The following is a 13,886-nucleotide window of genomic DNA, read 5'->3' on the forward strand; positions in this document are numbered from 1 at the left end:
TTCCCAGCCGCCGATCCCAGGGCCGCCCCCAGACGCCGTTTAAGTTAAGAAAAAACATTCGGCAAAGTTCAGCTAAACTCGGCTAAAATTCGGCAAACTTGGCATATATTAGACATGTTCGGCAATTTACATAGCAAATTTATCTAAAAAAAGGCCAAAACTACAACTAAGGGGCGAAGAAGTCGCTAAACGCGGCGTAGTCGCCGCCGTCGGCGGCGGCGGCCCTCTCCTCCTTGACGCGGCCGCCCTTACTGGACCCCTGCCCAGCGTCGCCATGGCAGACTAGTGGCGGTGGCGGCGCATCGTCGTCGTTGCTGTCGTCGAGGACGACGAGCCTCCTTCGTCGCGGCCCCGACGGCGCTGTTCGTAGTGCTGCAGGGCGGCGCACCGGCGCTCCTTCTCCATCTTGAGATAGTCGCGTGCGCCCATTTCAAGGCCGCCTCCTCGTTGAGCTCCACGTCGCCGTGCTCCGTCTTCACGGCGGGGAGCCCTGGCTCCGTTTTCACGGCCACGAGCCCCGGCTCTGTCTTTGGTTTGATGAAGCGCGGAGGAGCCGACGAGGAGGCGCGCCGGCCTCCCTCGTTTATGACGATGCTGGCGCTGCGAGTGCACCGGCCGAACGGCGTCTCCGCTGCGGGCTCGGCCTTGACGCCGAGCAACGCCGGCGAGCCGGAGGAGTGAGAAGAAGAACGGTAGGAGGAGTGCGAGGAGGAAGTCGACGAGGAACCGAACCTCCTGGGCATCCATTGCCCTCCGCGCAGGCGGTGGGCCGAGGCGGTCGCCGTGGCAGGGTATGCCAGCGGCGGTTCGTTGCCGCCCTCGAGGTACGATAGCACGCCGTCGAGCGTGCGGCCCGGGGTGCCCCACCACACACGGCGCCCCTCGCTGTTCTTGACGCCGCCCACCACCGGCGCCCCGTTGGTGGACGCCAGCCCCGGCTCCTGGCGGCGCTGGAAGTACGCTGCCCACGCCGTGTGGTTGTCGGCGGCGTACTGGGGGAGGGCGAGCTGCTCCTCTATGAGGGAGGCTCGCACGCGGTCGATCTCGGCGACGAAGTAGGCGGGGCGCGCCTCGACGTTGGGCACCAGGGGAATGGGCACTCCCCCATTGCTGAGTCTCCACCCCGTCGGCCTGGCGCGCATGTTCGGTGGCGCCGAGATGTTCGCCTTAAACAGGAGCCACGCCTCCCACTCGTGAAGTGAGCGGCGGCCGAAGCCGTTGGCCGCCGCCGCGTTGCCGAGGAAACGCGCGGCCATCGGGCTTGGGAGTGAGAGGGAGAGAGAGGGAAGAAGCGTCGGCGGCTGCGCACGGGAGAGGGAGAGCTCGGCGGCGGTCGATGGACGGCTAGGGCTGGTGTGGCTAGAGGCGAGGGAGGCCACCGGCTTATATAGCTTCGCCTGTGTGTACGCGTGGCGGGAAGGGAGGCGTCGCCGCGCCGCCCCGTGACACGCCGGCCGTGAGGAATCAATGGCAAGGCTGACCGGCGGCGGCAGCGCGGCATCCTTGGCATTGATTCCCGCGGGAACCGAGGCGATTAGGGCAACGAAGTGGCCGTCTCGCTGACTTGGCGGGCCCGCGGCTCTTTCGCGCCAAAACCACTCGCCCCGACGCCCCCGGGCGCCCCCAGCGCGCCGGGTTCGGCCTGGGTCCGCCGGCGCTGATTTCGGCCCAAGCCGGCGAAAAACGGGCTCCTGGGGACGTGACTAGACCGTTTTTTTGACGCCGGCGCAAAAAAATCGTCTGGGAGGCCATGTTGGGGGCACGGCTGGAGATGCTCTAATCTTGTGCTCCCTCCGTCTCATAATATAAGAACATTTTCCAAGCTAAAACAGTTAAAAACGCTCTTATATTATGGGACTAAATATTGTCTTTGGAGGCCGAGCTCGATGGAGCTCGGTTTTGAAAAATTTGAATTTCGTCAAATTTCATATTTTCTACGCTTCAAAAAATTCTGAAAAAAATACAGATATACATGAAAGCATAACACATATGTGTGTAAATTTTCAGGGCAAAATACATTGAAATGAGGGTTGTGCAAAAAAGACAAATTTGAGGCTTTTTAACACATGATACTATTCATCTTCCCAAGTCATGAATTTGTCTTTTTTGTACAGCTCGCATTTCAACGTTTTTCATCCTGAAATTTTACACACATACACATAACATCCTTGTTTACTACACCATTTTTTCAGATTTTTTTAAACAGAAAAGTTTGATTTTTGATTTTTTTTTAAAAAGGCCTCCATGGAGGCCGAGAGCCAAACGTTCGTTCTCGACGGAGCGGGTACTATTTTACTGAAGTGAAAGTGCCAGAGGCAATTCAGATACCAGTACATTCTTTTACGGGAATATGGATTTATTCATCATATGATTATGATAGCACATTCATTTACAAGTTGTGATGAAATACATCCCGGTGGATCTGAATCCCAGACAGCTGATGTTCTAAACTAAAAGCACCGAGAGTGCGAATATAGGGGGGTATTTTGTGTTTCGGGAAGTCTGAAGAAAAAGGATTCTGAATCGGTCTTCCCTTTTTACCTTAGAAAAATAACTCAACCCTAGAATGAAATGCTTGTTATGTACTCCCTCTGTAAACTAATATAAGAGCGTTTAGATCACTAGAATAGTGTCCTAAACACTCTTATATTAGTTTACGGAGGGAGTAATATTTACTTAGTTTAACCTGTATATGTTTTAATTTTGCTCTTTATCCAACTAGTCATTTCTTTGCCAAATTTGCCGAAGCTTGTGCTATTTTCAATTCAATCGTGGATATTATGCTCGTCATACCTCCAAAAAGATTTGGTTCTTGGGCCAAATCCGTACCAACTCCTAAGAAGAGATTTAAAGACAAAGACAAGCCATGGCCTGGTTTGGGGGGAGCGACTACAATAGAAGAAGGGCGACAGGTGCAAAAATAGAAAAAGGAACCTGGTCCGTTGGATTACAGATCGATGGTACATGTTGAAGTGTGGGATCTGTATCCACTGTTATCTAACTTTTGCAAAAAGGTCCCGGCAATTCTGATTGATTTTTGCAGACGGGTCACCCCTCTCCCCCATCCCTTATCTCTTGCACACTGTGGCGGCGATCTAGATCCGGCGGGACGCCGTCGACTTTCGCAGTCCGTTCCCGGTACTCCGGCTCGCAAGTCGTCTGGATCCGCCTCCCGGGCACCCTCGACGTTGCTCTCCACATCAACCCAGCAGCCGCTGCCAAGGTCCACTCCCCCAGGGCACCACCTCGCCTTCATCGCGCCGGACTACGACGGATTTGTAGCCGGCCGGAAGACCCATAGCACAGACGTGCCCGAGTGGATGCAGCCTGACGGCCACACGTGCCAGGTCTTCTTCCTCGACCCTGACGGTGAGTGATTCATTCTCGGGTGATGCTTAATGTTCGTTGGATTCCTATTTTATGAACACTATTTACAGTTATAATTGTAAATTGAACTTGCTATCTCGGTGATTTCTCTATTCTTGGTCTATACGTCCCACGGTCTAGCAGTGGCATGTTGATTAGTAGTTGTGGTATTGTATATTGCTACTCGCTGATGGCAAGTTTGGTGGATCGATGCTAGGCTCCTTTCCAATCAGCTGAAGCGATGGATTTTTCTCTTGTTTTGGTTTCGTACTGATTATAGTGTTGGCCTACTCGGCTCTCCTGCTTTCGTTTGGCACTATATCCGATACCTTCTCAGCTTGCCCAGTCCAGGGGTTACTCTAGACTTCATCTAGTATTAGACTGAAACACGAATTGAGTTCGTTAGATGTTTCTTTCTTTCTCTATAGCAAGAAATCGGAGTGGGGAGCACTTTTTTCTTCAAAACAATATTGTGATCATGCATCTGAAAACACATGAACAGAAATATTAATCACTGCACAAGCTTGCTATGCTTATACTAGATTTTCGAGCAGTTCTGTATATTGAAATCTCATCCTCTTCTCGGATATTGTACACGGGAACAAACTAATCTCATCTACCTGTTAAATTACCTGCATGTGAAGTGCTTGTACGCACAGGACTGAAATTCGTTAGACTTGCAGTAGGTGCCACTTCACTGATTTATGATAGTTCACTATCTATTTGTAATGTCATTGAAACTAAAATCAAGATAGTTTTCGTTTAGTGAGACAATTGTATTAGCTTTTTGGTCGTACTCATTCGGCTTTTATGACACTACGACTGTAAAAAGAACAATTGCAATTTTTTTACCTTTTGTATATAGAAAAGAAGACTCTCTTTCTGTGTATCTTTTTAATTTGCAACATTAACATTGCAATCTTGGAATTGGTGCTGATTTTCTCAATTTCTGTTGTCCGTATGCTGGATAGATTGAAGCTCGTCGAGAAGAAAAGAAGACCTGGAATTCATCAAAAAGTCGCACGCAAATGCAGCATTTGTAAGGAACTGGTGCTCCATGATGCAAGGACATGCTCTAAGAAACAAATGACACAACAGTAGAGGTTTGTGCTTCTTGCTTTGTAGACTACCTATTTTTTTGCATTGCTATTACTGCATAATACTATATGTTTCAAGATGAGTCGTATTTGTTTGGTGTGAACCAATCAAGCTTAGATACGATTCATTTAGCTGATATATATATTCTTTATGCCACGGCCTAGTGGAGTATTAGAACAAAAATTATTGAGCTCTTTTCAATAAAAAGTACTATAGTAGAAGCTGTTATGTGGACGGACATATATCGTTCCTACTTCACAATGAGAACATAATTTTCCTATTCCTTTCCTTGTAATGTAAAATATATTTTTTCCTTTGTATTTGTAGATGCATGATGCTCTGACAACAGGAAATAACAAGACTACAGATGGATCGAAGAAGCTTTTATTCAAGTCTCCCCTTTCTGACAATTGAGAGAAGTTCTATGCAGGATAAATATAACTCTGTTCTTGATCATGCATCTGTACTTGTCTGTGCTCAACTGAATCGTGTTTGCTTGGTGTGGTCTCTCCCAGCAAAGAAGTTTGATGAGCAAGTAGTGGAACTGGAGGGAAATGCTAGAGCTTTTCTGTTATGTACCGTCAAGATAGTAGATCTTATCGTTTTAAATAGCAATGCCTGTTGAGTGATGATCATATTAGTCCTTAATACTTTGTCTTGCTGGCCATGTACTAAAAATAGTGCTACCATGTCTCATCAAGATATGTATGCTTGTGATATGCTCAATCTGGGATTGTCCAGTCTGATGTTTAGTTATGCTTCAAAGGGTGGCTTAATTTGATCCATGTACTCACATATTTGTGATACATACTGTCATATTTTGCACTGACAATTGTATCCAGCTTCTTTTTGCATAATTGGTGATGTAGTAAAAGCCACGAATAATGCACTGAAATATGCATGGTTTTGATGAAGTAGATACGAGCAAAGATTTAAAGCAGTATAACTAATAGGATATGTGGCTTCATCTTCATCACTGCAGACTCCATAAGGGTCGTTGGACAAAATGAATAGAGAGGGAGATGAAATACTTGAGGTGGTTGATGCAAATGTTCTGTTTTATAAGTAGTTGCTAGTAGGTTTTTTTTTTCGTAAAATATACATTAAGTGGCTGAGATTCATCCACCTGAATCTGTGCCATCCACCAATGATCCAATGGCCCAGGTTCCTTTTTCTATTTTTGCACCTGTAGCCCTTCTCCTTGGTTTGGTCCCCACTACACTCCGCCACTGCGAATAAGATTACACCATGTGCACATAGCAGAAAGATTAACCGAGGATCTTCACCAATATAGTTTGCCTCGAAATGTCAGGTGAGCAAAAAAGCAAACACAAAACATACAAAATCGCAGGCGCAACCATAACACGCAACAATCCCACAAACCTTGATAAGTTCAATTGACAAAACTAAACCTACAAACCTATGTCATACGAGGATTTTCAGTGTAAGATGCACATCACACGTTAACAAACTTGACCTAGAAAAACAGAACTCATGGCATACCTTGCTCCTCATGCATTCCTTAACACTTTCAAGAGCGTGAACGCCGCTGTACAAAACAGCCTTTTGGGTTGACAATTAACTTTTAGTCGCGGGGTTCTGCCCATGACAGTTGATACGTGTCTAGTTGATTTATTGAAGCTATTGATGTCCTCCTTCACCTGAAACTGGGACGTTAACACCGATCTCCAGTATGGGAAGAAGCTTCTCCTTGCCAATTTGAGCTCCCATCCTCGAGGACCTTTCTTCCCTTTAGCCTGGCTCATAAGTCAAGCAAGATTTACATGTTAGAAATCCCAATACCAGCCAGCAGCAGCAGCTGCTGCTTCAGAAGTTAACTTGGACTATGGAAAATGAGGAATAATTTAAGTTACTGATAACAAGCTTGGAGACACAACACTGAGTGGTGCCAACAAAATATTCAGTGGCAGTAAGAAGAGCATGCATGTTTAAAAATAGCAAGTGCCAATAAGAACTGTCCCCAGGACATAGCAGTTGAGCTTGCAAAATGCCAATTTTGTGTGTGCTTGAACCAACATTCTACTCCTTCCGTCCCATAATATAAGAGCGTTTTTGACACTAGTGTAGTGTAAAAAAACGCTCTTATATTATGGGACGAGGGAGTAATAAATAAGAACGTTATTACGCGCCCAATATGGCAAACAGATTTGGGAATAAATCATGGCCAAAAAAGGCAGTGTGGCACGGGGAGTGGGATTACCATAATTATTTCAGTTACCTTTACATTTTCCAAACAATCATCTGTGCCTGCTTTGATCCTGGCCATCGGTCCTACTTTAGTTCCATCACAGAATAAATTAGAGTTTATATTCCCAAATGTTGAAATAAACAATTCAATCAACACATAGCACGCACACACACGCTCACATACCAAGTTTGTGAGGCAGCTCTTCAGTGGACACCACGTTCTCATAGAGGCGGCTTCGAGAAATAGAAATAATCAGAAGAACATCATACATATGCAAAATTATGGTCAACTAAGAAATGAAAAGGTGTGCAGAACAGTACAGATTTCCAATATCTATGCCTTCTCCAGAACAAAGACCATAATCCTTCAATATCAACGAGACACGTTCAAGGACCTCCACATGGGACACTGGTATTATATAGGGCACCTGCATTCACAATTGTACCTCATTCTATTAACATTTCATAGCATATGATATTTAGAAAAAGCAATAATCAAATTTAGCGCATGTGTTGAACATCTTTTCGAAGAACAGAAAACATGTGATATCGTCATATTAAATATTCAGGAGAACTTTGGTTTAAGTTTTAGCCAGACCACTCCATGGCTAGTACACACTTTCAGTGCACTTCGTAGCACTTGCATATAATAAATTACCAAAAGCACAAGAATTAGCAGGCAGGTACTACCTCCGTCCTGGTTTATTGATCTCTTTTGTATTTAGTGTCAAATTTTGACCATAGGTTTAACTAACAAAATGTCAATGCATGTCACCGAAGATTATACCATTCGAAACTACATTCAAATACGAATCCTGTTATGACCGGTTTGGTCTATACAAGGAAGAGGCCCACCGGGCATTAGTATTAGGGGCTTGACCCACAAGTTATCTTAGGCAAGTTATTTTAGGCAAGTTATCTTAGGCTAAAATTATAAATACTAGTTGTAAGACATCGTTTGAGATCAAGCAATAAAGATAGTTCTATCATATTGCCCGGCTCTAGAGGAGCCGGAAACCCTAGCCGCACCTTGCCCTAGCCGCCGCCGCCCTTCTTCTCCCTCGCGACGGCGCCAACACGCCGGAGCCGCCGCCCTCGCCCCCAACCCTCGCTGTTCTGCCCGTATAACCTACGGAGTAGAGCCGGTAGGAACCCTAGTCCTACCAATTTGGTATCAGGTACCCGGGTTTCGACCATGTCTTCGCCACCTCCAATTCCGCCGCCGCCGCCACCACCGCCGCTGCCCATCAACTCCACCACCGCCGCTGCCGCCAACTCCTCCACCTCCGCCGCTTCCGCGCCGGGCGTCACGGCCTCGCTCTCGGCGGGCGCTACGGCGTCGCTCTCGGCGCCGACCCACCCGGCGCCCGGCACCGCGCCAGGCCACGGGCGGCCACCGACCCCCGTCCAACATACGCCGCCGCCGTCACCTCCCCCGCAGCCGCAGCAGTTCACACAGGAGGCAATGGCCGGCGTCCTCAACGACCTAGTCGCCGCGGTCCAGGGCATCCGCCTCTACCTGGCAAGTCCGTACGGGCCGCCTCCACCACTACATCCCGCCCTGGCCGCGGGTCCATAGGCGCTGCCGTGGTACTCGGTACCGGGGGCCATCACCGAAGGCTACCCGGCGCTCCCCGCCCCGGCGGCCGCACCGCCGCCGTGGCCACAATGGCCGCCGCCGCTCGCGACGGCAACCGCGCCACTCGCCGCCACCACAGGGCCGCAGTGGCCCACCTGGACCGCGCCATCCGCGCCGTCTCCCGCCGCGCCGTCACTTCCAGCAGCCACGGAGCAGGGTCCTCCACCGCCCCATCCCAGCCCTAACTTGGGCCGGTCGTCGCCGAGCGGGCTTCTGATCCAGGAGGTACGCTTTCCGTCATCGCCATCACCACTCCCCGACTGGCTTCACGGGCCGCCATCGGCCTACCCGGGGGCCCGTCCGCCGTCCGGTTTCCCGTTGCAGCCCGAGGCGTCGGGCGTCACCGGGAACTACGCTGGGCCTTCCACCATGGACCACGCACCATCATCCGCCCTACGCACCGCCGAGGCAGTGGGCCAGGGCGCGCCACACCAGCAGCCGCCCCGGTTCGCCAAGATCGACGTCGCCACATACGACGGCTCCGGCGACCCTCTTAACTGGCTCAACCAGTGTGACCAGTTCTTCCGCGGACAGCGCACACCCGCGTCAGAGCGTACTTGGCTGGCTTCCTACCATCTCCGCGGGGCTGCCCAGACATGGTACTACGCCCTCGAGCAGGACAAGGGCGGCATGCCCCCGTGGGATCGTTTCCGAGAGCTGTGCCTTCTTCGTTTCGGGCCACCGGTCCGCAGGAGCCGCTTGGCCGAGTTGGGCCGCTTGCCGTTCACCTCCACGGTGCAGGACTTCGCCGACCGCTTCCAGGCCCTGGCGTGCCACGCGCCCGGTGTGACGGCCTTACAACGGGCGGAGCTTTTCATCGGCGGCCTTCCCGACCACATCCGTGTGGATGTCGAGATGAAGGGGCCCCAAGACCTTCAGACGGCCATGTACTATGCCCGGCGTTCGAGCAGCGCGCCCAGGCCTTAACGCGTCCATCCGCGTCACGTGGGGGCCGACAGCTTCCCCGGCCGTCTCCGGCAGCACCGACGTCGTCCACAGCCGCCCCGGCACCCACCCCGGCACCGACGCGGCCATTCAGGCGCCTCACTCAGGCGGAACAGCTGGAACGCCGACGCCTTGGCTTGTGTTTCAACTGTGATGCGCCCTATGCACCGGGCATGTCTGTCCCCGCCTCTTCTACCTGGAGACGACAGACGAGCCTGAGGAGGAGACACTGGAGGATGGCCTCGGCGCTCCAGCCCTTGCGGAGCCCGCAGCGGCACCCGCGCCCGCCCCGGCCACCGCCCTCGTGGTGTCCCTACACGCGCTGGCCGGCATCCGTGATGAACGGACGATGCTCTTACCGGTCATGATCCAGGGCGAGCGCCTGGTGGCCCTAGTGGATACAGGGTCCACGCATAACTTTCTGCCGGAGACCACCATGCGGCGCCTTGCATTACAGCCAACTGGCGGTGAGCAGTTGCGAGTCACAGTCGCTAATGGCGACCGTCTCCGCTGCCACGGGCTCGCCCGCGACGTGCCCATCACTATCGGCGACGAGCACTTCACCATCACCTGCGCCGACATCGACTTGGGCTGCTTCGACTTCATCCTCGGCGTCGACTTCCTACGCACTCTTGGTCCTATTCTGTGGGATTTCGACGCGCTGACGATGACCTTCTGGCGGTTGGGCCGCCGCATTCAGTGGGACGGCATTGGAGGTGCCGCCCCAACCACTCCACTCCAGCTGGCCGCGACCACCGCCACGGCCGAGCACCCACTATTGGAGAGCCTCCTCCAGCAGCACGTGAACATCTTCACCGAGCCACAGGGGCTGCCGCCCGCACGCACGTACGATCACCGTATACATCTTCTGCCAGGCTCCGCGCCGGTGGCGGTACGGCCTTACCGCTACCCACAGTTGCAGAAGGATGAGTTGGAGCGGCAGTGTGCGCTCATGCTCGCGGCAGGCATCATCCGGCTCTCCACTTCGCCATTTACCGCGCCGGTGCTTCTCGTCCGCAAGTCAGATGGCACATGGCATTTCTGCATCGACTACCGTGCTCTTAATGCTGTCACCCTTAAGGACAAGTTCCCTATTCTGGTGGTCGACGAGCTCCTCGATGAGCTCCACGGGGCACGCTTCTTCACCAAACTTGACCTCCTGTCGGGGTACCACCAGGTGCGCATGCACCCGGATGACATCGCCAAGACGGCGTTTCAGAGTCATCACGGCCACTTCGAGTTCTTGGTGATGCCCTTTGGCTTCACCAATGCCCCGGCGACCTTCCAGGCTTTGATGAACGACGTCCTCAGGCCCTACTTACGCCGGTTTGTGCTCGTTTTCTTTGATGATATTCTAATCTACAGTGCGTCTTGGGCCGAGCACCTCCAGCACGTCGCCACCGTCTTCAACGAGCTTCGAGCGCACCACCTCCACCTTAAGCGCTCGAAGTGCTCGTTTGGGACGCCTTCGGTGGCCTACTTGGGCCACGTCATCTCGGCCGACGGGGTGGCTATGGACGCCGACAAGGTGGCAGCCGCCTCCGCATGGCCGACGCCTCACTCGCCGCGGGCTCTCCGCGGGTTCCTCGGCCTCGCCGGCTACTACCGGAAATTTATCCGGGAGTTCGGGCTTATCGCGGCGCCCCTCACGCGGTTGCTTCGCCGAGACACTTTCGCCTGGGACGACGAGGCGACAACGGCGTTCGAGGCCCTCAAGGGGGCCCTCACAACGGGCCCCGTCCTCCAGATGCCCGACTTCGACCGCCCGTTCGTGGTGGACTATGACGCCTCGGGCGCAGGGTTCGACGCCATGCTTCATCAGGGCGATGGGCCCCTCGCCTTCTTCAGCCGGCCTTTCGCTCCGCGTCATCTTAAGCTGACAGCATATGAGCGGGAGCTCATTGGCCTTGTACAAGCCGTTCGTCATTGGCGGCCGTACTTGTGGGGACGGTCCTTCCAGATTCGCACCGACCACTACAGCCTGAAGTTTTTGCTGGACCAACGGCTGTCGACCGTGCCGCAGCACCAGTGGATCAGCAAGCTCTTCGGCTTCGACTTCTCCGTCGACTATCGGCCGGGCCGCCTTAACACCGTGGCCAACGCGCTGTCCCGTCGCGACTCCGACCTCGCTTCCTCCGCTGATGAGTCCGCCGGGGCGGCCCTATGCATCCGCTCCGGGCCGACGTTCGGCCTCTTCACCGACATTCGCCGCGCCACTGCGACGGCCGACGACGCCGTCCGTCTTCAGCAGCAGCTCACGGTCGGCGACCTGGAGGAGCCTTGGCGCTTTTCTGACGGACTGCTCCTCCATGGGCGCCGGGTCTTTGTTCCGGCGCAGGATGATCTCCGTCACCAGGTGTTACAGCTCGCCCACTCGGCGGGTCATGAGGGTATGCAGAAAACTCTCCATCGTCTTTGCGCCGACTTCTACATCCCTGGCGATCGCGCCCTGGTCCGCGACTGGGTGCGGTCTTGTCGGACATGCCAGCGCAACAAGACAGAGACTCTCAGGCCGGCCGGGTTACTCCAGCCCTTGGAGGTGCCATCTCAGGTCTGGGCGGACATATCCATGGACTTCATTGAGGGCCTTCCCAAGGTGGACGGCAAGTCGGTCATCCTCACGGTGGTCGACCGCTTCTCCAAGTACGCCCACTTCATAGCGCTCGGCCATCCATACACGGCGGCGTCCGTGGCCCGGGCCTTCTTCGACGGCATCGTCCGTCTACACGGGTTTGACATGCATTAACATTCTGTTAGTTAAATCTATGGTCAAAATTTGACACAAATTATGAAGGGGACCAATAAACCAGGACGGAGGTAGTACACAATAAACGTACAACTGGTATATGACACTAGGAAAACTTAGATACGTACTAACAAGACAAAAAAGGCAATCCTTCACAAATTGCTATAACAAATTGAAGAGGAGAATAGGCTGGAAATCCCTTCAGTCTAAAGAAAATACTAGTTATAGCAGGTTAAAGAAATGGATATCAGATCATCAATGAAATAGAATTGCATGCTCTTTCCTGTCAGAAAAATAGAACAAAACGGAAGTGTGAAAAGACAAAACAGAATTCTCCTCACCTTCCATGTTAGAGCCCGGTCCTGATAGAATGACGCGGCCAGCTGCACATCAAGCAAATTACATGAGCTTCAACAATGATAATGTTAGGGATCCAATAAAGGAACCAACAAGATCCTATTACAGAAATTTAGTTGACTGTTGCTTCCTATACAAAATTAAAAAGAACACGAAAGAAACATACATAGAAGGCAAGTTTCACTGTGATTAATCATCGAGAACTTTTATTTCTTACTGAAAATCCAATAATTTTACAAAGAAGCTCATACAAAAGAAGCAACCAGCAATTTCCGTCTTCCTGAATTGGGATAGAATCTTTCTCGAACTTTCTGAATTGGGATACTATTTGGATTTCTCCTTTTAAACAATTCTGAATGGAACAATTTTCTAGCATAGTTCACTATGGTGGTACTCCTGTATGTATGAATACGGGTAACCACATAGCTGTAGGGCTGTGTATGAGCACCATGATTTAACCAATAATACTGAGAGATGATAAAAAGTATTAACTGCAATGGAGCACGTAATCAATTACTACCTCCATTCGTAAATACTTGAGTATCACGAAGTTGAAAATGGTACCATTGGATTTGTCATAAAAATTCCTAACTCTAATATTTGTTTTACTAAGACATGGTCATAAAAGGTGAAGATCAATGTCTAGAACATAATCTCTATTAAAGAATGTGGTGATTAAAAAAGCAAAAAAGCAAAGAAATGTTTACAAATATAAAATTTACTTGATTTTGCAACTAGTAGCATATGAATAGGAATGTATATAATTTGCTACATTTTTTCTAAAAGTGCAATCTGTTGATATTTAACGCTTTTGAACTGAAGACAGCAGACCACACGCAGGCTCAAAAGGGTGAGACATACTGCCTCAAATTCATGCTTAAGAACATCTACTCTCTGCATGATATCTTGTTTTAGGGAGTGACAGTAGTTTATCTAGCTATCTAGTATCATAAAAGTATCAGGAGGAACAAACTAGCAAATGTTCTCATTTCATATCCCACAATGCTAGATAACAGTTAGGTCCTCATAAATAGGTCTGATATCGGCAATTTCTAGCATTTTTATATTGATCAGACGAATGCAGTGACATGTACATATTTAGTAGAAAGTAGGAAATGGTGGTCTTTTAACTGGTACAAACAGTTTGATACCTTGGGATGAGCCCGAATGTAAGAATCAAGAGCTTCACCAGCTTGGGAAATTACATGAACAAGTGTCAGTGTCATATCGAAAAGTCTTTTTTTAGCCTCTAATGGCTCCAGTTCCAGTCCTTTATGACACATCTCGAATTGTATGGCGGTAATTTTGCCCACAACACAGTTAGTGATAATAGAAAACCCATCTGGCTTACAATTGCAGTCTTTCTTGCTGGAAGATACACCACGGATCTGCTCTTGAGCTGCTAGGAGCAAAACAGCCGTCTGGATAAGCTTCCCATCAATTATGTATTTGCAGACCTCATCTAATAAATTATCTGTATGTTTGGCTAGCAGCCTAGTTGTATCCAAGAAGAGCTTCTGCAAAAAA

The 13,886-nt window shown here is 50.7% G+C and overlaps 1 protein-coding gene and 1 long non-coding RNA gene across 2 annotated transcripts in view; one reads left to right on the forward strand and one right to left on the reverse strand.

Moving 5' to 3' along the window:
- The first annotated feature begins 3,032 nt into the window (after positions 1-3,032).
- Positions 3,033-5,270, forward strand: LOC119362797. The gene is made up of 3 exons (XR_005173629.1): positions 3,033-3,369; positions 4,338-4,469; positions 4,792-5,270. It is a non-coding gene; the product is annotated as an uncharacterized LOC119362797 (long non-coding RNA).
- A 1,692-nt stretch (positions 5,271-6,962) lies between these two features.
- The window catches only part of LOC119360732, a 15,274-nt gene continuing 8,350 nt past the window's right edge, over positions 6,963-13,886 (reverse strand). Inside the window, exons 7-10 of the mRNA XM_037626248.1 lie at positions 13,511-13,876; positions 12,577-12,711; positions 12,344-12,385; positions 6,963-7,100 (exon numbers count right to left, since the gene is read on the reverse strand). Coding sequence (XP_037482145.1) covers positions 6,963-7,100; positions 12,344-12,385; positions 12,577-12,711; positions 13,511-13,876 — 681 coding nt within the window. The remainder of the gene's footprint in view (positions 7,101-12,343; positions 12,386-12,576; positions 12,712-13,510; positions 13,877-13,886) is intronic.

This window comes from Triticum dicoccoides, chromosome 2B (genome assembly GCF_002162155.2).
Source record: "Triticum dicoccoides isolate Atlit2015 ecotype Zavitan chromosome 2B, WEW_v2.0, whole genome shotgun sequence".
Taxonomy (NCBI): Eukaryota; Viridiplantae; Streptophyta; class Magnoliopsida; order Poales; family Poaceae; genus Triticum; species Triticum dicoccoides.